Here is a 24,527-nt window from a genome sequence, read left to right on the forward strand (position 1 = left end):
TAATCACTGAATGGCAAAGCTTGAAGGTCTCTCCCTACAAATCCATTCACAAATATGTAGACAAGTTTTGGGATTTACATCTCAAAGACACTATCTTCAAAAAGATGAATTTTGGAGAGCAAAAACAAAAATTTTGTGCGGGCTTAATTGAAGAAATGGTGGAGTATCCCAACTTCCAAAGGCCACACACCATATTTGTGGTTATACACCATACTATGGTGGCTTCTCGAATCAATTTCCAAACAGGGGCTAAAAGAAATATTAAACCCACGAAAAACAAGGGTTCCAATGAGCCTAAGGGGAAGGACAACATCCAAAAGTCTCCTGAGTGCAATTCCAATAACAACAAAGCTAAGGAGAAGGGAGTTTACAAAGGAAAAAACAAACTCTCTCCTGAAGATCTTGAGCATTATCGCAAGGATAACCGCTGTTTTAAGTTCGGCAAGCGAGGGCATGAGTACCACGCTTGTCCCCAAAAGAACACCCACCATGAGCCTCCTAGAGCTACCTTGGTCAAAATCCAAGGAGAGGAAGCTCACCACAAAGGATCTCCTCTATGCCATGCTTGGGGAAAGGTAAGAGAACATGATGCTTTTATTCTTTTTGACCCTGGTTCTACTCACAATTTCATATCCATAGAGTTGGCCACCAAGCTAGGCATCCAAGCTTATGAGATGGGAGATGTCCTACCCACAGACGGTGCTTTCAAAGGGCAAGAAGCTTGAGTCACTCCCTTAATCGGGAAATTGAGGCTCCATGTCCAAAGCTATGTGGACAAAGAGGACTTCTTTATCTCTCCTCTCAAGCATGAGGATGGAATCCTAGGGGCACCATGGTTTGATCGTATGGCTGCCAATGTTAAAATTCCCTAAAAGGAAAATCTATTTTGAGTACAGGGAAAAAGATATGTACATAGATGCTAAGGAAATGGGTAACACCATACCCATTGTACATACGTAAGCTTTCAATAAGTCAATAAAGAGCTCTATTTCCATGTACATGATTTTTGTTGAAGATTCTCAAAATGAACCTAATGCTTTAGCAAAAGACAATCACAAGGAATTAGAGTTATCCAATTTTCTCAAGGGGTTTCAAGATGTTTTTATTGATGACATCCCTTGTGAATTACCTCCTAAATGAGGCAAGATGACCATGCAATTGAACTTCTTCCAGGAAGTTCACCGCCTAATAAGCCTCCTTATGAGTTTCTCAAGATCAACAAGAGGAGATTATGCGGCAAGTGCATGAGTTAGTTGAAAAGGGCATGGTTAGCCCTATCTCATCTCCATTTTGATCACCTGTGTTATTAGTGCAAAAGAAAGACGGCACATATCGTATGTGTGTCGACTATAGAGCACTAAATAGGATCACTATCAAAAATAGGTTTCCCGTTTCACGGGTAGAAGACCTATTTGATAAGCTACAAGGGTCCATCTACTTCAGTAGGATTGACATAAAAAGTGGCTACCATCAATTAAGGATAGTTGATCAAAACATTGTAAAGACCACATTTTGCACTACGTTTGGTCTTTACAAATACATTGTCATGCCTTTTGGCCAGGCTTCACCGAACCTTTACTGGAGTGTTCTTTGATGATATTATCATCTACTCTAATTCACTAGACAAACACAAACAACACCTCCAGGTAATATTTCAAGTTCTAAGAGAGAATAAACTTTTTGTTAAAGCGAAAGAAAAGTAAGTTTTTCTTACAAGAGATTCAGTATTTAGGTCACATTATCTCTCAAGATGGCATCCAAATGGATCCATCAAAGTTAGAGGTAATAAGAGGATGGCCTAATCCAAGGAATCTTGATGAACTAAGAAGCTTTATAGGTATGTGTGCATACTATAGACAATTCATAGAAAGGTTCTCACTAATAGCAGGACCATTAAATGACCTAACAAAGAAGAACGTTAGGTATACATGGACTGAAAAGGAGAACAATACTTTCAAAAAGCTTAAAGAAAAGCTTATCTCTCAACCTGTGCTTACACTGTCGGATCTCTCAAAGCCATTTGAGGTCCAATGTGACGCTTGTGGTGATTGCCTTGAAGCTGTTTTGCTCCAAGAAGGGCACACCATAGCCTATGAAAGTCGAAGACTCGACCCTGTTGAGCAAGCTCTAGGCATTTATGAAAAGGAACTCCTCGCAGTTCTACATGCCTTAGACTCATGGAAGCACTATTTATTGGGGACTCCTTTAATTCTACGGACGGATAACCAAAGCCTTAGGTACCTCATGACGCAGACCAAGCTCTCCAACAAACAAATGAGGTGGGCAAATGTCCTTTCGCAATTTCATTTTCATATTGCTCACATCGCTGTGAGCAATAAGAAAAGAAATTGCGAAAGGACATTTTACCCACCACATTTGTTTGTTTGATAGAGCTTGGTCTCGTCATGAGGTACCTAAGGCTTATGGTTATCCGACCGTAAAATAAAGGAGTCCCCAAACAAGTGCTTCCATGAGACTAAGGCATGTAGAACGCGAGGAGTTCCTTTTCATAAATGCCTAGAGCTTGCTCAACAGGGTCGAAGTCTTCGACTTTCCATAGGCAATGGTGTGCCCTTCTTGGAGCAAAACAGCTTCAAGGCAATCACCACAACGTCACATTGGACCTCAAAAGGCTTTGAGAACCATGAAAGCAAACATACAAGAGTATGTTGCTAAATGTGTGGTATGCCAAAAGACAAAGTTTGATAGAGGGATGCAACCTGGATTGCTTCAACCATTGTCAATCCCTAATTCACTGTGGGAGAGCATATCCATGGATTTTATCTTTGGATTGCCTAAGTCTATCCATGGGAATATGAGAATATGGACGATAGTAGATAGGTATAGTAAACAAGCTCATTTTATACCTGTCAAAAAGACTATCAAAGCCCATCAAATGCCAACCCTCTTCATTTTACAAATCTTCAAGCACCATGGCTTGCCAATGTCCATAGTGTTGGATAGAGATCCTAGAATGACCAGTAATTTCTTGAAGGGTCTTTTTGATAATTTAGGGACAAGGCTAAATTTCTCTTTGGCCTATCACGCGCAAACGGATGGCCAAAGTGAAATAGCTAACCTAACAATTCTTGATCTACTAAAAGCCTATGTAATGGAAGTAGATCAGAGGTCCCGATGGGAGAAGTACTTACCCTTAGTGGTGTACGCCTACAATAACACTGTACATACTTCCATGGCAAAATCACCTTTCGAGGTAATTAAGGGAAGATAAAAAAGTCCCCTGCTACTTACGGTACACGGGAAGATCTTCGCTGCAGATGAGTATAGTATAGCCGAGACCTACAAGAATCTTTCCAAAAGATTAAGGATGCTATCTCTATCTCACAACAAAGGCAAAAGGCTGCTGCTGATAAGCACAGAGGAGCCCAAGCCTTTAAATAAAATGATTGGGTCTTATTTAAATTTCCCAAGGCTTGATTAAGGCACACGACAAGCAAGAATCCTACGGGACACCAAAAGTACTATGCTAAGCTATCAAAAAGGTAATATGGTCCCTTCCAGATTCTTAAACCAATCAATGAGATGGCCTATCAACTCAAGTTGCCCAACCATTGGCTCATACACAATGCTTTTCATGTGAGCCTACTAAAGACTTACAAAGGAGAGCCACCTTGAGAACCAACTATTGAAGACCCACAGGAGATCGAGGACCAAGAAGAGGTGTAGCCCGAGTCCATTCTCCGACATGAAGACAAGGTATTAAGAGGCGGTAAGACTATTCAACGATATCTTATTAAGTTTAAAATTATCCTTTTGAAGATGCTAGATGGATGCAAGGCATACAATTAAACGATAACCTAAACCTTGTCAATGCTTACAATGCCTCTTTAGAGTAAGAAAATGTACAAATGTTCAAAATGAACAAAGTTTTTGTCTTATAAGACTCTCTTTTTCTTTATTGTGCACAAATGTGAAGTAGTATGCATGCTTAGAATCAAGTTTGCGGATACGACGTCTCCTTAACACCAAGTAGAGCTTGTCACTCTACTATGGAATATTGATAGGACTAATGTGTAGACATGCTTGCGGCAGTCTTAGGCTCTCAAGTGCAAAATGGATTAGTCATCCATTCTGGAACGATGTCGTAGGGTAAGATAGGGATCCTCTACCCGCTAGAAAAAGGACTAATGAATAGGCTTTATGTTCTCTACCCCATAGTCAAGGACGACTATGATTTCAAGAGAGAGGTAATGTCATAATAACTAATATCTAATTCTCCTAAATGATTTTCTCATGTTAAACTGATCATTTTATATGGGAAGTGCCAGGGGAGAAAAAGCTAGAATATTGGTTAAGATGGCAGACTAGCCACAGTAGGGATCTAAAGCAGGGAAAATAGGGATCCAAAGAGGGAGCCATCTGCAAAAGGGCAATGTGCAACAATGGGCTTTAAAGCCTAAGGTTCATCCCATTAAGAGTTCCAAAATGCTAAGGTTCCAAAAATCAAAGGTTGTGTCCGATGGTCAAGTTTAGGAAAATTGGATGCTTTGTGTGTGTACAAAAGGTCTTCATGATTTCTACATAGGAGGGGGCGAGTCCTATAAGTAGGGGATAAGAGAAACACACACACACACACACACACACACACACACACACACTTTGGTACTATAATTACTTTGGTTCTTTTTCCCTTCTTCTATATATCCCCCCCCCCTAACACTTATTAAACTTGTCGAACAGCAATGGGAATATACTGCTCACAAAAAGCCACTAATGGGCTACGGGACTATGCCCTTGCATAACAAATCATAAAGTATGTCTCTCCTCGAATAAGGAGTGTGAGTAAAACACCGGGTTCTCATTACACTTGGTAGGCGGCCTGCACTTCCTGGCTATGGATCTCCCCTTGCAATGCTTTCTGTGCACCGCTTGATGAGACCACACAGCATAGCGGCTCACCTCTCTCATCGTTCACGCTCGGGAACAAGAAGTCCAACCTCTATAAATAAGGTGAGAGTGCACCTTGCCCCTCACTTAGCCTGTGTGTATTTCCTGTTGTTTTGACTATGGTGATTTACCCCTTGCTTCATGGTTCGAGCTATGGACTCACTACTCAAACTTCTCAGGTTTTATTCTAGGCATTTTTACCTCACGCCTGTGTTTGAGTAAAAATCTTTAAGGAAAGGAAGAACTACTTGATGGTTCAACAATCATTTACTTTGATTATTAGTTGTTTCTAGTAGCATAACATTTGGTTGCTACTGCTTGCATTAGCTCTCATAGCATGCAATAGCGTTGAACTTTATACAGACAATCTTTTTCAACTAGGGGTTCTACTTGACGGGTTTCTTTCGACGGTATTCTACTTAACTGGTTTTTTTCGACAGTTATCCACTATGGCTCTTAGATCTTGTAGCAAGGCATTTGATTGCTAAATGCTTACCTAATTGGATTTGTTAGAAAGGTTGGGGATTTCTGTCGACTGGTTTTTGGAAAAAAAACTGTGCATCACTTGGCATCTCTCGGGTTCTCTTGGCTTTGTTCAAGCCGCTGCAGGTCTTGACAATTGCCAACTTAACTAGGTTTTTTTCTAAAAAAAAGGAGGAGTTTATTCTCTGAGGTAAGGCACATTCAAAATCAACTTTTTTTGGCTCTGTTTTAGCCGCTACAGGACTTTGCAGGCTTAGCATTAGCTGGACACTACAGTTTTTTGTGTGATGACTAATCACTTGGGATTCTGAAGGTAACTATATAGCTAATACATTTGGCTTTGGCATGAAGCTATGGCTGGTGATTTATAAGTGCACTTGATATAAATGGAACCTTGGGTATTGAAACCTCGTTTTTCATCAAAAATAGTGATGATCTTTGTCGGACACTTACACGGATACGTCTGGTTTTTTCTTTGATGAACTATGGCAACACTTGGACTTGTGTACAATACTTTCCCTCATGATTTCATATGAGGAGAAGGTGTTGGGAATTTCTAAGACCATCTAGTACCCATGGCGGTGGAAACTTGGAGGTATCTTAACTCAAACAGGGCCGAACACTACCATAATGTATGGGATGCTAAGGACTTAATAGAAATCTTGGAAGTTTGAAGGTAAGTATATGGCGGTTACTCCCAACTTTGGCATAAATTCTGGTCGAGTTTTTTTGATACTCTATTTGATTGGTAAGTATATGGTTGCTACTGTGGGCTTAAGCATAGCTACCGAGCTATGGCTAAACAAGTAAACCTCACTATATAATTTTTTTTTTTGATTCCTGGTGGACTTCACCACTCAGATTAAAAGGTAGATTGTACCACTCATTTTGGAAGAAATATGTAAAGACTGCTAAACATACAAATTCTAATAAAAGACCTAGCTTGTCTAAAGTAATTAAATTCTGTAAGATGGACATGGATAACAACTGATATGGTCCATTGATACCTGTAAAACACATCCAAGGCTAACTGAATTGTTGTCTTGTTTGGATGGATGCAGGTAAGGACTCTATCTTATCTTGGATGGTTTTCTTTTCTTTGGCAAGAAACCTTACTTTAATGATGTACTCACTGAGGAATGGGGAATTTCTTTTACTACTTGTCTTACTGAAAGAGGATCTCTTTCCTACAATCATTGTACCTAAATAATTCTGATACTGAGTTATTTTTGTACATATCAATTCATTATTTCTTGGACAACTGTCTTTTGAATGTAAAAATTCAATTATGTCTTATTAGTTAAGATTTAAACAGCTACACACACACACACACTTACAAGCTTCCTTTACCCAAAGGGAATGAGGGACACATATCAGCTCCCTAGCCCAGATGCTCACAAGGTGTACTCAAATTCTATTGGATGGCCATGGAGATGGATCAATGAGAATTAGGCTAGAGTAAATCTAGTTTAATTGATATAAAAACACTTTATAAAATAACCAACAAGAATTAAGCTCTCTAGAAGACTATTGGATAGTCTCCCAAGGGGTCCAATGAGCATTCAGCAGCCCAATGGCTTGCTTGACTTCGATTGGCCAGAAGACAAAGGGATCCAATGAGAGTTTGGTTGCATTATTTAATTACCTAAAGCTCTCACAAAAGGGGAAAGGGGGACACATGTCATAAGACTATCACTTATGCTACTTAATTCTTACTAGCTAAGCCTGGCATGGGCCAATGGGGTGCCAGCAAGAATAATTAGCAAGGGGTCGACCAAGAGAGAGAGGGGCCTGAATTTTCAAAGGCATTATTCCACACACACTCACACTAGCTCATGTGTGAAGCAAGAAGACTCTCTCTCTCTCTCCTTCTCAAGATTTAACGGAAACCTCATCACCTACTCCAAGCTTGTAGGAAGGGAGGCCTACACCAACAACTCTTGGCTTTGTGATGCAAATCCAACCAAGAGCCAAGCTTCAATGCATGCTCATCTCCTCTACCATGCTAATTACTAAGCTATGATAAGCTATTATGAGTGATTAGGTGAGGAGATATACTTCTTTCTCGTAAGACTACTCCTTCCTCTCAATCTACTCTCATACCCCGCTAGCTCTCACCATCTTCGAAGGTGTGTGTGGTCTTGGGTCTGAAATTGTGATGGAATTGATGTTGTGTTTTATAAGTGTTTGCTTAGTGCTTGAAGCTTCCATCTTCATTGCACTAGATAGTTATTGAAGGAACACAAAGAATTGTATTGTAAAATGTCTCCCTTGATGTGGGAAACCTATAATATAAAGCCTTTTGGAGGGGGGACTGGGCTCCATATAAATGCGGTCCTCAACTGTTGTCAATGGCTTAATTTCTCTCTCTTTTGAAGTATTGTTCATGCCTATCTAGCTAGGCGTTATGATTTTTGTTGCTCTCTCCACCCAAGCACTCTTGCTATGCTCATTACGAATCTATTCTAATGAAATGCTCACTATGTCTATGCTATTTTCCACTACACACAAGTTACTAGGCCATTAAATGTTACAAGATCCACACCATTGCCTCCATTCATCTTAGCTCCCATTCTCTACGCTGCAAGAGAGGACGTTGGGGCACTTGCAAGGAGTCTCATCGACTTTGCGCCTTATGCCCTCATCAAGTGCGAGAGAGTGAGTACCACACACTACTTGATTGCTCAGCTTTTGACCACATTAGGTCCTCTTTTCCCTGTATATTCATCCATGAGCTCTCCCTACATACCTTCCTCTCCCAACCACGATGTGGAATCTCTATTGCGATGCTCATTTCAGCCATTTTTGAGCATCGAGAGTCACTTATGACCTCCACTCACACCACGTGACATGTTCATTTGGTCCCATAGGTCATATTTGACTTCCGAGGACGATAATAGAACTCTCTCTCTCTCTCTCTCTCTCTCTCTCTCTCTCTCTCTCTCTCTCTCTCTCTCTCTCTCTCTCTCTCTCTCTCTCTCATCTAGTGCCAATGTTGCATTTGATGTGAGTGTCAACTACACCTTCCATATTGTTTTTCCCAGACATATGTGAAGATGGAGATAGAAGTAGAGAGAGACTAGATGAGATAGGACACATTGTTGGGATAAAGGCGCTGGACCAATGCCTGGGGCCGGACGTCCGGTGTCCGATCGCCTGTCCACATGTGTACACTTCCTTATTCTTTGTATACATAAGAATAAGGAGCTCCTCACTCTTAGTTCTTGAGGTTGCTCCACCCACACTCTCTCATGCTTCTCCCCTTCCTTGCATGCACCTCACCGTGCACGCGCACATCCGCCCACTTACAAATGGTAGTTGAGCATGACCGAGACAAACAGCATGCACGATCACTTCTTGGTGACAGACACGAGAGTGATGGAGCTTGGCCATGGCGGTTTGAGCTCGATGGTGGTGGATCCGGCTTGATGGCGTAGGATTGAATCTCCTCGGTGAGCACCCGGCAGAGATTGGGAGGGATTTCAGCTACCTGACGCACGCCCCGTCTTGAGCTTTTGGGGATCTTGGTGATTCTCAAAGAATTAAGCAAAAAATAGTAATCAACACAGAATTGGGTTTGTGTTTTTTTGAAGCTCACAGGTGATACTCTTGATTTGCTTTAGTGTGTGCAAGGGCTTGCTCCCATCGGGGGGCCTTCGACACCCTCGACCCCTGACTCCTAGACACCGTGTGCTCCCACCACTAAAGCTCCCAACTCCCTGCCCCGCTCACTCACACACCCCAAGCTTGGAGAGAGAGAGAGAGAGAGAGAGAGAGAGAGAGAGAGATCCTCTCACCACCAGAGGGATAGAGAGAGCGAGCGAGTGAGAGTGAGAGCAAGGTTCGGCGAGTAAGCCTGGGGATCACCCGACATCGGCCCAATTTTCTTGGTTCTCCTTGGCATTGGAGACTCTCGTCCGGCGGCGGAGGTGGCCTCAACAGCAACAATTAGCCATTCCGACACATCAGTTTTGACACCAATTTTCAAGACTGAACATCAGCTTGGTAGCGGCTATGACTTTGGTGTTTTTCCTTTATGATTCAACATCGACAGCTTAGTACCAGCTTTGAGCATTGACGGCTCGACGCATCCATTTTGACACCGATGAGGCGGCTATTCGGCTAATGTGCTTCCACCTGGCGGCAGAAGACGACATCAACGAGTGTTTTCTTGGCTTTGAGAAGCGAGAGCGGTTAGGCTCTCCTTGAGCATAGCCTTGGCATCGGCTTCCCTCCCACGCCCATTCTGGGGTAGATTTTGCTCTGACATACCCTCCTCAGCCATTACGACTTCGACGGTTTTCTCCAGTTTTGGCTACGACGGCCACACACAGTCACACATACGGCTCCAACGGTCCATTCTAAAGCAGATTTTTTCCTCAAGCGCACTTGGCTCTTGGACGGTGTTTCCGATCGACAAGTTTATTGATCGATGAGATAGTGTGTGCCAGTTTCCTAATGATTTTACTCACAGGTTGCACAGTCTTTGCAGTACAGCTTATGCGGCATATGAAGTGCTCATGTACAATTGTGTGTAGCATTCCAAAGAGCTTTTGGTACGATCTTGTGTAGTTTCATGCTATGTATGCATATTCGGATACAATTTGAGATAGCTATAGCTCGTAGATAGCAGATTCATAGGTTTACAGGTGTTTTTTGGATAGGTATATGTCCTTAGAGTCATTCGGTTAGAAGTGCGCAGTTTTGCCAGGATTTTGGTAGTGCTATGTATGCCATTTGTGGATTTTTCTATGGAGACGCTGATTGTCTATTTCCATTGCATTTTTGGTGAGTTTTTAAAGTTTTTTGCTCAATTTTCAGGGGAAACTCTGTCAAATTTTTCCCAGGTTCCCACCATCGTTTTGCACATATTTGCAATCTACTTTGTCATGGTTTAATGGTCGAGTTTACTCCCACTGTGGCAGTTAGTTATCTACAATTTTTTGGCTTGCGGTTTGCATTGAGTTTTGGCTCATTTTGCAGAGGAAACTCTATCTGTTTTTTCTCATCTTCTTGCCATAAAAGTTTGCAGTGTTATGCCATCTTGTACAGTGGCTAATATATTCCCACTTTGACAATGATCAAGTGTTTAATCTCACTTTGATAGGTTTTGTCAGCTTGGACACAACTTGGTGTTCTTGTACCCACTCTCACAGGAGTGAGGATTAGCGTATACTTGTGTGGCTACAGCCTTTGCCAATCACAGGTTTCACAGGTTTTTGCAAATTTTTGTAGGTAGTTTGTTTTTTGGGATGCATTTTGAGCTAGTTTTCTCTCTACTTGCGTATATATGGCTATGCGTTTTATGCTTGGTTGAGCGTTTTGTCCCAGTTTATGCTTGTAGATATCAGATTGTGGAGTTGTTTTATGGATATGTGAGCATCATTTTCGATGGAATTGGCCATGGTTTTTCATGATTGTGTAGTGGTCAAGTGATCTCCCACTTTGTTGCCATTTTGGCATTCACTCATTGTAGTAAACATGTGTGACAGGAGAGACAACGGTCTCATTCTTATCAATACTTATAATGTTGGCATTGTGGTCACATAGGGCACATTATGCATCGTTGTTTCAGACGTATGAGACAACAGTGGAGATGTATGTGAGATGTAGATATGGCTTTGACACATATTAGAGAGGCAGCTCGAGTGGCAGTCTATGCCAGTGATGGTGAGTCATGCTTGCCTTGAGTGTATCTCTTGCAGATATATCTATGGATCATACACTTAGGCTCCATAGTGGTTACTAGATAGTGATGCTACTTTCCACGTCACACCGTGTTGTGACTGGTTTAACACCTTTTCTAGTGGGAGTTTTGGATGTGTGCACTTGGTCGATGGTTCGGCGTTTGACATAGAGGGTGCAAGAGACACTTTTTTTGTCTTTGCCTAGTGGTGCACCATACACACTACGACATGTGTGCTATGTTCCTTAGCTGAGATAGAGCTTGATCTCAGTGAGACAATTAGCAGATTTTGGTTGTCAGACACTTCTTAGACATGAGTCTTTCTAGATGCATTGAGGTTCATTAGTGATTTCTAGAAGAGCCTGCAATGGCTTGGTATATCCTATGCATGTGTTTGAGGTTTGAGACGACATAGTCTAGGTTTTGTTGCTGGCATGCTTTGAGCGAGAGATGAGACATGTCGCTTTTGCAGGTGAGCTCCACCATGCTCACAAGACAGAGCATTTATTTCTTGGCTTTGAGAAGCGAGAGCGGTTAGGCTCTCCTTTAGCATAGCCTTGGCATCGGCTTCCCTCCCACGCCCATTCTGGGGTAGATTTTGCTCTGACGTACCCTCCTCGACCATTATGACTTCGACGGTTTTCTCCAGTTTTTGCTACGACGGCCACACACAGTCACACATACGGGTCCAACAGTCCATTCTGAAGCAGATTTTTTCCTCAAGCGCACTTGGCTCTTGGACGGTGTTTCCGATCGACGAGTTTATTGATCGATGAGATAGTGTGTGCCAGTTTCCTAATGATTTTACTCACAGGTTGCACAGTCTTTGCAGTACAGCTTATGCGGCATATGAAGTGCTCATGTACAATTGTGTGTAGCATTCCAAAGAGCTTTTGGTACGATCTTGTGTAGTTTCATGCTATGTATGCATATTCGGATACAATTTGAGATAGCTATAGCTCGTAGATAGCAGATTCATAGGTTTACAGGTGTTTTTTGGATAGGTATACGTCCATAGAGTCATTCGGTTAGAAGTGCGCGGTTTTGCCAAGATTTTGGTAGTGCTATGTATGCCATTTGTGGATTTTTCTATGGAGACGCTGATTGTCTATTTCCATTGCATTTTTGGTGAGTTTTTAAAGTTTTTTGCTCAATTTTCAGGGGAAACTCTGTCAAATTTTTCCCAGATTCCCACCATCGTTTTGCACGTATTTGCAATCTACTTTGTCATGGTTTAATGGTCGAGTTTACTCCCACTGTGGCAGTTAGGTATCTACAATTTTTTGGCTTGCGGTTTGCATTGAGTTTTGGCTCATTTTGCAGAGGAAACTCTATCTATTTTTTCTCATCTTCTTGCCATAAAAGTTTGCAGTGTTATGCCATCTTGTACAGTGGCTGATATATTCCCACTTTGACAATGATCAAGTGTTTAATCTCACTTTGATAGGTTTTGTCAACTTGGACACAACTTGGTGTTCTTGTACCCACTCTCGCAGGAGTGAGGATTAGCGTATACTTGTGGCTATAGCCTTTGCCAATCACAGGTTTCATAGGTTTTTGCAAATTTTTGCAGGTAGTTTGTCTTTTGGGATGCATTTTGAGCTAGTTTTCTCTCTACTTGCGTATATATGGCTATGCGTTTTATGCTTGGTTGAGCGTTTTGTCCCAGTTTATGCTTGTAGATAGCAGATTGTGGAGTTGTTTTATGGATATGTGAGCATCATTTTCGATGGAATTGGCCATGGTTTTTCATGATTGTGTAGTGGTCAAGTGATCTCCCACTTTGTTGCCATTTTGGCATTCACTCATTGCAGCAAACATGTGTGACAGGAGAGACAACGGTCTCATTCCTATCAATACTTATAATGTTGGCATTGTGGTCACATAGGGCACATTATGCATCGTTGTTTCAGACGTATGAGACAACAGTGGAGATGTATGTGAGATGTAGATATGGCTTTGACACATATTAGAGAGGCAGCTCGAGTGGCAGTCTATGCCAGTGATGGTGAGTCATGCTTGCCTTGAGTGTATCTCTTGCAGATATATCTATGGATCATACACTTAGGCTCCATAGTGGTTACTAGATAGTGATGCTGCTTTCCACGTCACACCGTGTTGTGACTGGTTTAACACCTTTTCTAGTGGGAGTTTTGGATGTGTGCACTTGGTCGATGGTTCGGCGTTTGACATAGAGGGTGCAAGAGACACTTTTTTTGTCTTTGCCTAGTGGTGCATCATACACACTACGATATGTGTGCTATGTTCCTCAGCTGAGATAGAGCTTGATCTCAGTGAGACAATTAGCAGATTTTGGTTGTCAGACACTTCTTAGACATGAGTCTTTCTAGATGCATTGAGGTTCATTAGTGATTTCTAGAAGAGCCTGCAATGGCTTGGTATATCCTATGCATGTGTTTGAGGTTTGAGACGACATAGTCTAGGTTTTGTTGCTGGCATGCTTTGAGCAAGAGATGAGACATGTCTCTTTTGCAGGTGAGCTCCACCATGCTCAAAAGACAGAGCATTTAGCTATGCATGACGTGCCAGTAGACTCTGTAGAGATAGAGGTAGAGCGGCAGAGCTCTAGTGAGAGATAGCAGGTGTTGTCAGAGTTTGTGCAAGCAGAGGTAGAGTAGGTCTGCTCCCTAGAGACACAAACAGAGATGACGTGCCATAGAGTTTGTAGAGACAAAGGTAGAGCGACAGTGCTCTAGTGAGCAGGTGTTGTCAGAGTTTGTGCAGGCAGAGGTAGAGCATGTCTTCTCCCTAGAGACACAAACAGAGATGACAAACATGGAGTTTTTTTATATGTTCATGTTAAAGGCTGATGAATTGGTTCCAGGACGCACAACTTTGCCTATGGGTGACATGGTGTTGACACATCCATACGCGATGGGTAGTCTTGATGATGTAGTGATTGTAATAGCACAAGGGAGGTGAGTACAACCAGGTTTGCATAGATTTCATCAGTGTTCGGGCATCTCATAGTTGACTTGTTAGTGTCAAGGCCCGATCTAGCAGCTACAGTGGGTGATTTGTAAAAGGGGTTTTGAGTCGTGTGATGACTGACACTATCATGATGCATAGTGGAGTTTTACAAACCATACAGAGTAGTCTGTGGGGTTTACATGTAGGCTCTAGCGTGGGTATGCATGCTCGCCTATCACCAAAACTGATATGACTACATCGACGAAGTGAGCCAATGGGCATAGGTTGAGAGAGTCTCTCACCTAGTTTCTTATACATACTAGTAGTTTAGCTAGTAGGTTCCATTTTTTGTGTGATGACTAATCACTTGGATTCTGAAGGTAAGTATATAGCTAATACATTTGGCTTTGGCATGAAGCTATGGCTGGTGATTTATAAGTGCACTTGATATAAATGGAACCTTGGGTATTGAAACCTCATTTTTTCATCAAAAATAGTGATGATCTTTGTCGGACACTTACACGGATACGTCTGGTTTTTTCTTTGATGAACTATGGCAACACTTGGACTTGTGTACAATACTTTCCCTCATGATTTCATATGAGGAGAAGGTGTTGGGGATTTCTTAGCCCATCTAGTACCCATGGCGGTGGAAACTTGGAGGTATCTTAACTCAAACAGGGCCGAACACTACCATAATGTATGGGATGCTAAGGACTTAATAGAAAGCTTGGAAGTTGAAGGTAAGTATATGGCGGTTACTCCCAACTTTGGCATAAATTCTGGCCTATGGCTCGTGACATGAGGTTCCACTTGGTAAAAATGGAGTTTTTTTTTATACTCTATTTGATTGGTAAGTATATGGTTGCTACTGTGGGCTTAAGCATAGCTACCGAGCTATGGCTAAACAAGTAAACCTCACTATATTTTATTTTATTTTGATTCCTGGTGGACTTCACCACTCAGATTAAAAGGTAGATTGTACCACTCATTTTGGAAGAAATATGTAAAGACTGCTAAACATACAAATTATAATAAAAGACCTAGCTTGTCTAAAGTAATTAAATTCTGTAAGATGGACATGGATAACAACTGATATGGTCCATTGATACCTGTAAAACACATCCAAGGCTAACTGAATTGTTGTCTTGTTTGGATGGATGCAGGTAAGGACTCTATCTTATCTTGGAGGGTTTTCTTTTCTTTGGCAAGAAACCTTACTTTAATGATGTACTCACTGAGGAACGGGGAAGTTCTTTCACTACTTGTCTTACTGAAAGAGGATCTCTTTCCTACAATCATTGTACCTAAGTAATTCTGATACTAAGTTATTTTTGTACATATCAATTCATTATTTCTTGGCCAGCTGTCTTTTGAATGTAAAAATGCAATTATGACTTATTAGTTAAGATTTAAATAGCTACACACACATCCTATACATAAGGTTTTTCCTTTTCGGGGGAAACCGGGATGCTGGCCTAGGAAATTATCTTAGGATTGGAGCTCTAATTTGGGCCCACAGTCTTTAAATCCTTTATAGGTAGACTGGTGTTAGGTGGCCCTTTTTTTAGACTCCTTTTCTGGTTCCCTGCTCACGGCTACCATAGTCTCTGACTTTGCCGGTTGAAGGTTTGCAGGACCAAGTATACATTACTATCTAGATTCTTTGCTAATTTTTATGTCACCTCTGCATGTTTCAGGATTGCTCACGTTATAGAATGACAGCTCGCATGAGTACTAATCACAACCCTGAGAATCATGCAAAGATTCTTGATCAGATTAAGCTTTACCTTAAAGACCATACACCAACGAATGCCATGGCTACTAGAACTAGACCTTTTCTTGCTAGGAAAGCCAAATTATGTATTACGTACTATGGCAAGAAAAAGTAAACCTGACATCCTCTAGCAACCAGGCATCCTCTGACGATATGTCAATTGCCTATGATGTCCAGGTGTGCTCTTTCCTCATTGCAAAAACAAGCAATGTGTGCACAATCCTACTTTCCTTCTTGCATATCTATGTTTTACAAACGACCATGTTTACGTGGTCTTCACGCCATCCAATATCAATGGTGATATCATGCACCATTCCATAATTATCTGAATGGAAGACAACCACAAACACACCTTTATCATCTACTATTGACAAAGCCAAACGAGCAAGCTGTCCAAACTTGCATACTTCCATTCTATTTCAATCTGGCACATTGGAATCAGACAGCCCATACACAGGTGCATTGGTTGGTAAAAACATAATGGAAGTGTTTATTGTAGAATCCACGACTGAACCATCACACATCGGATGAAGACATTTCTCCATGACATGTGGCCTCACAGTGCTTAGCAAGGCATTCTTCAAGTTACCTTCTATTTTTTCTGAACCGAAATTCGCAATTTGAATATGGTCACCAACGTCATCTAGAAAAACCCTCAAACATATCAAGCAAGATTTTGGAACACATCGCAACTGTCATTCAAGTTTTTCACTCACCTATTGATGGGTATGTTACCAAAGGTAGGTGCGAAACATGCAATATTTCTATCTCTAGACTTGTTGCAAAGTCTACACCTCCTTTGCTGACATTCCATTTCTCTTCCCTGATCACCAAGAAACACACAAATTTTCAAGTGACAGAATTATTGACGATCTAAAGGCTAGTCAAACATGCTCATGTTTCTCTCTTACACGACCAACTCTTGCAAACCTGATGCCTCCCCAGATTGCTCCATCTACAAAGAAATATCGAATAAGTTATTTAAAACTAACTTGAACAATGGGGGGTGGATCGTGCAAGAGGAATTTGTTTACATTTAAGAGTATTTGACACAAGTTGATCCCTCAATGCCTTGCATGTGGTTAGATCAAGAGGATGCAAGGATGAGTTCACACTCTCCAAGTGAAAAGAAAAATTTATTTAACATGGATATGGATCCATCGTGAGTAAGCAATAACTTTTGTATCCTCAATACAAAGGTTATGACAAATATTTGTAATTGATAACAATTATTTTCTTATTTTGTAATGCCTTTTCTTAAACTCTATGTGGTCAAAGAGTCGACACTTTCATACATGTCACATTGACAAGGGTCAAACCACCATGGATTGTGGCATCATGGGCAACTTTGACCCAAATGGTGATGAAGCCAATACTATGAAAATATTGAAAGGATACTAAAGGTCAATTTTAGAACCTTTCATACCTTCATCTTTGAGTGCAAGTTCTTTGCAAACGTGTCTAGAGGGCATGAGAATGGCCTCTACATGGTGGCCTCTAGTGTGCATCACATAGGGAGGTATGGCAATTTTTAGTTTTGCCACAAAATTGTGAGCAGGTGAGTGATTACCTTCTTTACCCTTATTTGCTTGTGTGATTAATTATACCAATGTTACTCACTTTGAACTTCTCTTCTATAGGTCATCTATATCCGAGCAATCCACCAACCAAAAATTTGGTTCGTAGTTCCTCTAACACCCTCGGGGGGTTCACTATGAGTAAAACTACCATATCACGTGCGTTCAAGACATGTTTGTAAAACCCCTTATCTGTGAATTTTGTTAGGAATATAATGTACCCTTTTCTTTTAAAATCTGTAAGTTTTTATCAAATTTGAAAATATAATGTCCTTCTATATATATATTTCTGTAAGTTTCAAGAACTTTAAATACCCTTCTGTTGAACTCACATGATAGGTTACATTTTTCTTAGGTGACCTCCCCGGGGTAACACCTCAGGGGAAAATCATTTTTCCATTAATGAAGTGGAGACCATCTTAGACCCTCTACCACCTACTACTTTGGATAGGGGTAGACAGAGAAGAGAGAGATCGATGATTCAAGTCTAACGGCTGCTAGTCTTAGCGAGGTTGATGTCCATGAAGATGATGATGATGAGATGGAGGATCACAAATTCGAAGACGATGATGCCAACACATACACAAACGACAATTCTATTTCTCTCTTTATTGATTTAGGAGCCATGGGCTTAGAATTGGATGACGCTTCTTGTAGAGATCTTTTAGAAGATGATTCATAAACATTTTGTATACTTTAGGTTATGAATTGTTTTTTTTGTCTTGTCGTCCATTCATCTCTCTCTCTCTCTCTCTCTCTCTCTCTCTCTCTCTCACACACACAATAGCCATTGTTTAATATCAATTTTTTATTTTATTAAAATTTTAAATAATATTCTTTAATTTTTATTCACAAGCAAAACAAAGGGAAACACCAAAACTTGAATTTTTAAGCGCTAAAGCAAGGATCCGTAATAAGCGCGACAAGTAAAGCGGCAATGATTGTAGTAATGTACACAATAATAAATGCGGTAATATCCGTGATAATATTTGAAATACAAAAAAAAGCTTCCCCGCCTCCTTCTCGATCCCTTCTTTGGCCAGCCCATTTTGGACTCTCTCTCTCTCTCTACAAAACACGATAAAAGGTCGCGGTAAACATTTTGAGATTTTCATAGTGAGACTACTCACTTGGAACACTATGCCTAGTCTCTCGTATGTAATGCTCAATCCACATTCTTAATGAAACTTTCATAATGAATGTAGCTACTTTTAACTTTTCATGATGAATGTAGCTGCTTCTAACATGTCCAAGTGTGAGTGTGCTCTTGATTGAATGAGCATGCCATCTTCTCCTTCCGGCTATTACACAACTTAGGGTACCATCAATCAATCAAGAACCACCACATAATGATTAAGCATTGAAATGAATAAGGAAATTGGATTACCTATTTCAAATACACTTGTACAAAACAAAAGAAACAGAGGAAGAAAATTCACAAAAATTGGTGCCAAATGTCCGTGTCCGTTGATATACTATCCCCTTGTGGAGTAAGTATCCCTGTTTGATGGAGAAATTATTTTATCAATTGAATTTAACACTTGATGTTGGAGAGTAGTGTGTGGAGGTACCGAAAGCACTTCCAACCTTGGAGTGAGAGGATCCCTCATTTCCCTCATTTTAGCATGGCTCCACACCTTGGTGTATGCCATCCAATCTCTATTTAGTACCTACTTATACTAAATAAGGGCACTCGTGCCATTGTCTTGTTGTGCTCCACAAGATCCATGTCTTCACATGCAAGGTATTCTCTTTGAGATTGAGATGTTGCCCGCCCTCTTCTCCCCTCCAAAACAAAGAGGAGGCCCCAAATGGAATAGATGTCTAAATTCAACATTGATCGATCTGGGATTGTAGACGCCTCAGTGTCCAATAGCCTCAAAGATCTCATGCTAATATAAATACTAAAAACTAATTTTTATGCCTATCTCTCTTCTTATATTCCTAGGAAGAGGACACACACACACACACACACACACAATAAACTGAAAAAGAGCTCATGTACAAAAATGCATCACACACATGCACACATACCCATGTTCTATAGAGAGTGAGTTAGACCATCACCATTTTTTTTACTATTATTATATAAAATTGTATCAATAAATTATAAACTTATATCAATTTATCTGATTCACAAAAATGGTAAGAGTATGATTTTCACATGTACACACACACGCGCGCGCGCACACGCACACACACACACACACACACAATGTTTTGATGTTTTACAAAGCTAAAAAAAAAACACACACATACACACACTCACTCTCAAAGTTAGGAGACCCCCCTCCCCCACTTTTTTTTTGGTGGGTATCTTATTATTATTTGCTTAGGAAATTTTTTGGATGTGACTCTCACCCACCCCTCAAATTTGAATGGTGACTCTAGTTTGCATTTTGAAGGCTCACTAAAACTACTTTTTCACTAGTTGCACAAAAAAGAAAGTCATATAAGTGCAACCGTTCAAGGCCTTGAGAAAGCTCTCATTTTCTTTCTACACAAATTGGAAGGCTATAATAGGATATCAAAATACTTTTTTGAATATCTTTCACTTGTTTTGAAATGTAGTGGTTGCATTGATAAGGAAACATGTAGGACCATCACCTATACTTTTTCTTTTCAAAAAAAGACAAAAGATGGGAAACTACTTTCCCTACCCTCTAAAAACTTCTCCCTCTAGCTCTCATGAACACCAAACAAAAGAAGTTTTGGACACACACACACACACAACTCCCTCTTAGGCATTGATTTTTAAAGAAAAGGGTATTGCTAAAAGAGGAGGAAACGGATTGTAGCTTTGTTGTCTTTTATCATTCTCTCTCCTTCTCACATGTACACACACACACTCTTACAATATTGTCTCTATGCAAAACAGAAATTGGTGTATCTAATAATAGGTCACTCTACTCTTCAACGGATTGAGGACATATGAGGATAAAAGGAGAAGAAGAGTGATGGATGCAAACCTAGAGAGCCTTGAGTATACACAAGCTTGAGTTGTACTACATAGTAGAGCTTGAAAGACTATTTGCTTACTTTCAATTTATCATAATTCTATGATAGCTACATATGTTGCAAAGCCAATCAAAGGATAAATTGTAGCACTATATCAATCATCAAGGTACCCCTTGGACATCAGTCTTGGAGGTGATTTGCAACATGGCATTACTTCTTGCCACGACTTCACAGGTGTTGTTTAATTCATAGTTTTGTCATCAATTTTAAATTTGGTGAAGAACTTGTTGCAATTTTTGTACAAATGTTTTCATATGTATTCGCACACCCATGAGTACATACGTTCGTGTGCACGTATGTGCGCATGCGCGCGCGCGCACACACACACACACACACACACAAGCAAATCAAAACACACCCTCACTTGAAAATACACTCTACCTATCAAATGTAAGTAAGCAAAGGTAGAGATTATAACTAAATATACTTCTAATCGACATGCGCGTGCGCGCGCGCACACACACACACACAGTAGGAAATTTTGACATAGTGCGTTTATTTTTTACATCCATAAAATGAAATTTAAGGTTTTGTGATAAATACAATAGGGGATTGTATACTACAAACGTGGTGATGGTTTTTAATCTACAAGTTCCATGGACACACCCTCTAGATTTATAGATACATGTATATCCACAATAATATATTTGTTGTGGATTCAATGTCTTCAGAAGATGTTCTCAACTTGTGTGATTACAAAATAAGAGATTGTTGGAAGTTCTACTTATCAAGATAAACTCATCTCTATTAAATGGTGATTAATTTTTGCTCTCTCTCTCTCTCTCTCTCTCTCTCTCTCTCTCTCTCAATCTCAATGGATAATTTACCTCATTATTGGAGAATGCAAGATGCTATGCATTGCTAGATGTGACAACTATAACACGTGGATGGGGGGCGCTTTGCACATGTCACCCATTCAATATATGATTAATTCTAACTATGTGTTGTCTGGTTGGTTGGCAGGTGAGTCTCTTATCCCTCAATTAGGAATGCTTGTGGTGGCAGAAAGCGAACATAAATCATCTCATACAAAATCCAATTTCTTTGTGAATTTATCTTTGTAAAGCCAATTAATACTATGTTCTTTTGTAATTTATGATCATAAACATAATTTATTTTGTATTGAAACTTCAATCTAAATTGTACTTAAGCATATGATTCCAATTGTGGTTACGATTTAAAACATAAAACACACACACACGCACACACACACACACACCATATTTATGTGAGAAAAAAAATGGAGGTGCATATTTTAACAATCTTTCTTCGTTGACAATCTTGTACAGACATTTGAATTAAAAGCATAATCCATCAATTCAAACACCTTGATTAATTTTTCCATTACACCCTCTGTGAATGATTGTGCTAGCAACATCTATGGGTGCTATAGTATGTGATCATCCCATGCACCACGCACCTTGCCGCTCTCTGTGAATCATCCTAAAGTAGAGGTATCACTCACGACATGAAAAGAATGGCTACATGCGTTAAAAAGAGGTTTGGTGTAGCAACAAGGTTAGAGACCACGAAACAAGTTAAACTTGTAATTGGGACATGAGAAGTGAATTATATATAAGGCTATATATATATATATATATATATATATATATATATATATATATATATATATATAGAGAGAGAGAGAGAGAGAGAGAGAGAGAGAGAGGAAAGAAGTTCTACCGGCGTGGAGTGAACCAAGAGACCTCAAGATCTATACAACAAGTTTTGAACTCAAGCTAAGACCTTATGACGTGTGTGTGTGTGTGTGTGTGTGTGTGTGTGTGTGTGTGTGTGTGTGTGTGAGAGAGAGAGAGAGAGAGAGAGAGAGAGAGAGAGCGGCGCGGGGGGGGGGGGGGGGGGGGGGGGGGGGGGGGGGGAGAAGTTCTAACTGCGTGGAGGTAACCCAAGTGACCTCAAGATCTATACAACAAGTTTTGAACTCAAGCTAAAACGCTATGTGTGTATGCGAGAGAGAGAGAGAGAGAGAGAGAGAGAGAGAGAGAGAGAAGAAGAAGAAGAAGAAGAGAAATTTTAACATCGTAGTAACAATCCCAAGAGACCTTATGTGTGTATATGAGAGAAAGAGAGAGAGAGAGAGAGAGAGAGAGAGAGAGAAAGAGAGAGAGAAGAAGAAGAAGAAGAGAAATTTTAACATCTTAGGAACAATCCCAAGAGACCTGAAAGATCTATCACACGAGTCTGGAGAGAGAGATGCCTATGATTCAAACACTAATTTTGAGGTATTAATTTCTGGTAATCAAGGTATCCCCCATGTCGAAGTGCCATTTTTATGGTTTTAACCTCAATTCTAAGTCTAAAATTGAAGTATACATATTGACCAGAAGCGGGAGGTTCTGAAGTAAGCGCTCAAAATTACCATAGTGGTTAGTATTTATTATCAATTAGTATTGGCATAATCACAATTGGTTGGGGAGGTGGCGAAACCAAGTCGAGAGCCTGCTATATCAACCTCGATGTGGAGGCCCTGTTGCTGATGGTTTCCAAATATATTCAGGGCTTGGCCAGTACCGAACGGCCCCGCATTCCTATATGCCAGACAATACACATCATGGGTTGCATCACTAGCATCTTGGTCGATATGCAGAGTCTGGTCTGTGGATTGATGGAGGTCTAGCATGTTGGCAAGGTGAAACGTAATCCTTGGAGCTACCAACAGCCCCTTCTGTGATGGAGGCACTGCATAGCAGGTTATCTCGTTACCAATGCTCACCATCACAAGCATCGGGTCCATGGCTGCCACGAAGGCCTTTTCCATAACCGTGTATGCCTCATCGACGAGCGTTGTGAACGACGTCCCTGAGTCGAGCAGCGTGCCTCCGGACTGGCCATCGCTGCTCAGCGCAAACGCTGAGGTAGGGATGTCTAGTAGCATGCTATTTATGCTAATGCCAGTCACCTCCAGATAATAGAATATTGATGTGGGCGACCCAGCCATGTTATCGTGTAACATGGGAGTGTAATGCAGAGGCTTTCCTGGCAATTGTGGATGGGAGTCCCCAAGGACCAGGTAGCCCGTCACATTCGTTGTATGCGCTCTGTTAGGCATACAATAAGAAAATATTTTCAAGCTAAGCTGCGACACAATGGAGAGAGGCCCGCGGCTAAGACCTAAAATCCCGGATGCATTGTTGTTTGCCTCTAATCCCGTGTTAATTATGCCGCAGCCGAAGACGAGCTGGTCCTCTACTTGTGAATCATTGCCGGCCGATGATGCTGCCACTGCAGCTGACAATGTCTCCATGGTGAGCATATCTCTAAAGAGATATCCGGTAGTCATGCTTCCGTCTTCGTAGCCGTATTTGTGTATGCATATATGCGGCACAGCACTTTGGGCGCAGCTTATCTTCGAGCCGGTCGATTCGACGTAGCCGGCGGGACAGCTGTGGTTGGTTGTGCACTCAACCACGCCGAATGTTGAAGACTTGAAGGGCATGAACAGTCGGCTGTTTGACATCGTCTGCAAAATACAATCAGGAAGCAGTTAAGTAATTAAGTAGAGCCGAAAGCAGAGCGAGAGAGAGAGAGAGAGAGAGAGAGAGACTCACATCTCCACAGTCAAAGCAAGGTGAACACTTGATCCAATTCAAGTCGCTGCCGGTGTCGATGCTGACACTTATGAGAGTGGGTGGAGTGCCCATGCTTAGCGAAGTGTAGTAGAGCCCAAAGGTGTCATTCAACAAGTTTAGCTCTAGTATTGTAGGTGCATCTTGAGCTTTGGCGATTTGCGCGAGTAACACAAGGGGTAGGATTATTATCATCATTTTCTGCATGGTATCTGTGTTTGTCAGAGCTAGAGCGAGAGATAGTGTGTAAACGCGCTCTTATAGATTGAGACTTATAGTGCCAGGGGGCTTCGATGCAGCTATATATATATTATATGTTAAGGGAATCCATAGCGCCTAAGCCAGCGTGCAGAAAATGTGGCCTATGCATTGTGGGTTGCTGGCCAACCCCATGAGCTGATCAACAACATGCTATCATGTAACATGCAGACTATTCCCCCCCGCGCCATCCCCCCCTTGCCTCTCTCAGCTCTCTCATAATCTTATTGCTTGTGCATGTTTCACCTTCTTGTCTAGTACAGATATTCGCTTGCATGAGAAAGCGTGCCTACTCGACTCCT

At 41.0% G+C, this 24,527-nt stretch overlaps 1 protein-coding gene across 1 annotated transcript; it reads right to left on the bottom strand.

Annotated features, from left to right (window-relative positions):
* Positions 1–22,581: 22,581 nt before the first annotated feature.
* LOC147452559 (aspartic proteinase nepenthesin-2-like) lies at positions 22,582–24,216 on the bottom strand. The gene is made up of 2 exons (XM_086518970.1): positions 23,950–24,216; positions 22,582–23,861 (listed from the first exon to the last, which is right to left on the bottom strand). The coding sequence occupies exons 1-2, from the start codon at positions 24,172–24,174 to the stop codon at positions 22,782–22,784; spliced, it is 1,305 nt and encodes a 434-aa protein (XP_086375096.1). The 5' UTR covers positions 24,175–24,216; the 3' UTR covers positions 22,582–22,781.
* Positions 24,217–24,527: the final 311 nt, after the last annotated feature.

The sequence above is a fragment of the Adiantum capillus-veneris genome, chromosome 8 (genome assembly GCF_014529385.1).
Source record: "Adiantum capillus-veneris isolate H3 chromosome 8, ASM1452938v2, whole genome shotgun sequence".
NCBI classification, from domain to species: domain Eukaryota; kingdom Viridiplantae; phylum Streptophyta; class Polypodiopsida; order Polypodiales; family Pteridaceae; genus Adiantum; species Adiantum capillus-veneris.

Bases quoted from the DNA above. Each gene is read 5' to 3' on its own strand.
- LOC147452559 (XM_086518970.1), bottom strand. From the start codon at position 24,174: ATGCAGAAAATGATGATAATAATCCTACCCCTTGTGTTACTCGCGCAA. The intron at 23,862-23,949 runs GTGAGTCTCTCT...TGTATTTTGCAG, and splicing joins CTTGCTTTGACTGTGGAGAT to ACGATGTCAAACAGCCGACT.